This window comes from Camelina sativa, chromosome 16 (assembly GCF_030686135.1).
Source record: "Camelina sativa cultivar CO46 ecotype springtype chromosome 16, ASM3068613v1".
Lineage (NCBI taxonomy): Eukaryota > Viridiplantae > Streptophyta > Magnoliopsida > Brassicales > Brassicaceae > Camelina > Camelina sativa.
The window spans coordinates 18,013,749-18,014,789 of record NC_141895.1 but is presented as its reverse complement, the minus strand read 5'-3'; the positions used below and the strand labels follow the sequence as shown (position 1 = coordinate 18,014,789).

The 1,041-nt window shown below is 43.1% G+C and overlaps 1 protein-coding gene across 1 annotated transcript; it reads left to right on the top strand.

The window, feature by feature from the left end:
- LOC104750580 (photosystem II reaction center proteins PsbY, chloroplastic) lies at positions 1-1,041 on the top strand. Its single transcript, XM_010472393.3, has one exon. It carries the CDS (start codon positions 352-354, stop codon positions 919-921), a length of 570 nt encoding a protein of 189 aa, XP_010470695.1. The 5' UTR covers positions 1-351; the 3' UTR covers positions 922-1,041.

Sequence of the window (1,041 nt, the reverse complement as noted above, 5' to 3'; positions counted from 1 at the left end):
TTTTTTTTTTTTTTGATTTTTTTCTGTATTTATATTATTAACCTCTTAAGTTTGTGAAGGAGTTTATTTAAATTGAATATTGCAATATAAGTCAATTGTTAATGATGACATAAATAAAATTACGAAGCGAAGTGATAAGAAAAAGAGAGTAAGGTATAGATTCTGTGGCTCATATCTCACCAAAATCTTCCAACTCTCGTCTCATTGGATAAGAGAAGTATCGAGAAGCTTTCATTTCCACTGGTCATCCTCTCTCCTTCTATAATCCCAAAAACCATCTTACAAACTCCTCAAACCTCTCTCTCATCTCATCTTCAAGCCTCTCCGATCATCAAGAGCATAACCAAGACAATGGCAGCAACTATGGCGACATCAGCCACGTGCATGTCCCTAAACCCATCTCCTCCTAAACTCCAAAACCAAACCAAACCCAAACCATTCATCTCCATCCCAAACCCAACAAAACCCAACGTATCTCTAGCCGTCACAAGCACCGCCCTAGCCGGAGCCGTCTTCTCATCCCTCAGCTACTCCGAGCCAGCCTTAGCCATCCAGCAGATCGCCCAGCTCGCTGCGGCTGACGCTGCTAGCGACAACCGTGGCATAGCTCTTCTCCTTCCCATCGTCCCAGCCATTGCATGGGTCCTCTACAACATCCTCCAGCCAGCTCTTAACCAGATCAACAAAATGCGTGAGAGCAGAGGTATCGCCGTTGGTCTAGGTATCGGTGGTGGTCTTGCAGCGTCAGGGCTTTTGACTCCACCTCCAGAGGCATACGCGGCGGCTGAAGCTGCTACGGCTGGTTCAGACAGCAGAGGACAGTTGATATTGATTGTGGTGACACCAGCACTGCTTTGGGTTCTTTACAACATATTGCAGCCAGCTTTGAACCAACTCAACAAGATGAGGTCTGGGGACTAAATCTTATATATATAAATATTATTATCAATCATCTTTGGGATTCAAATGTAAAATTAAATCCTTTGTTGGGTTTCATGGACAGTTTTATGTTTAAATTTTGGACTAATATCGTTTCTTTAA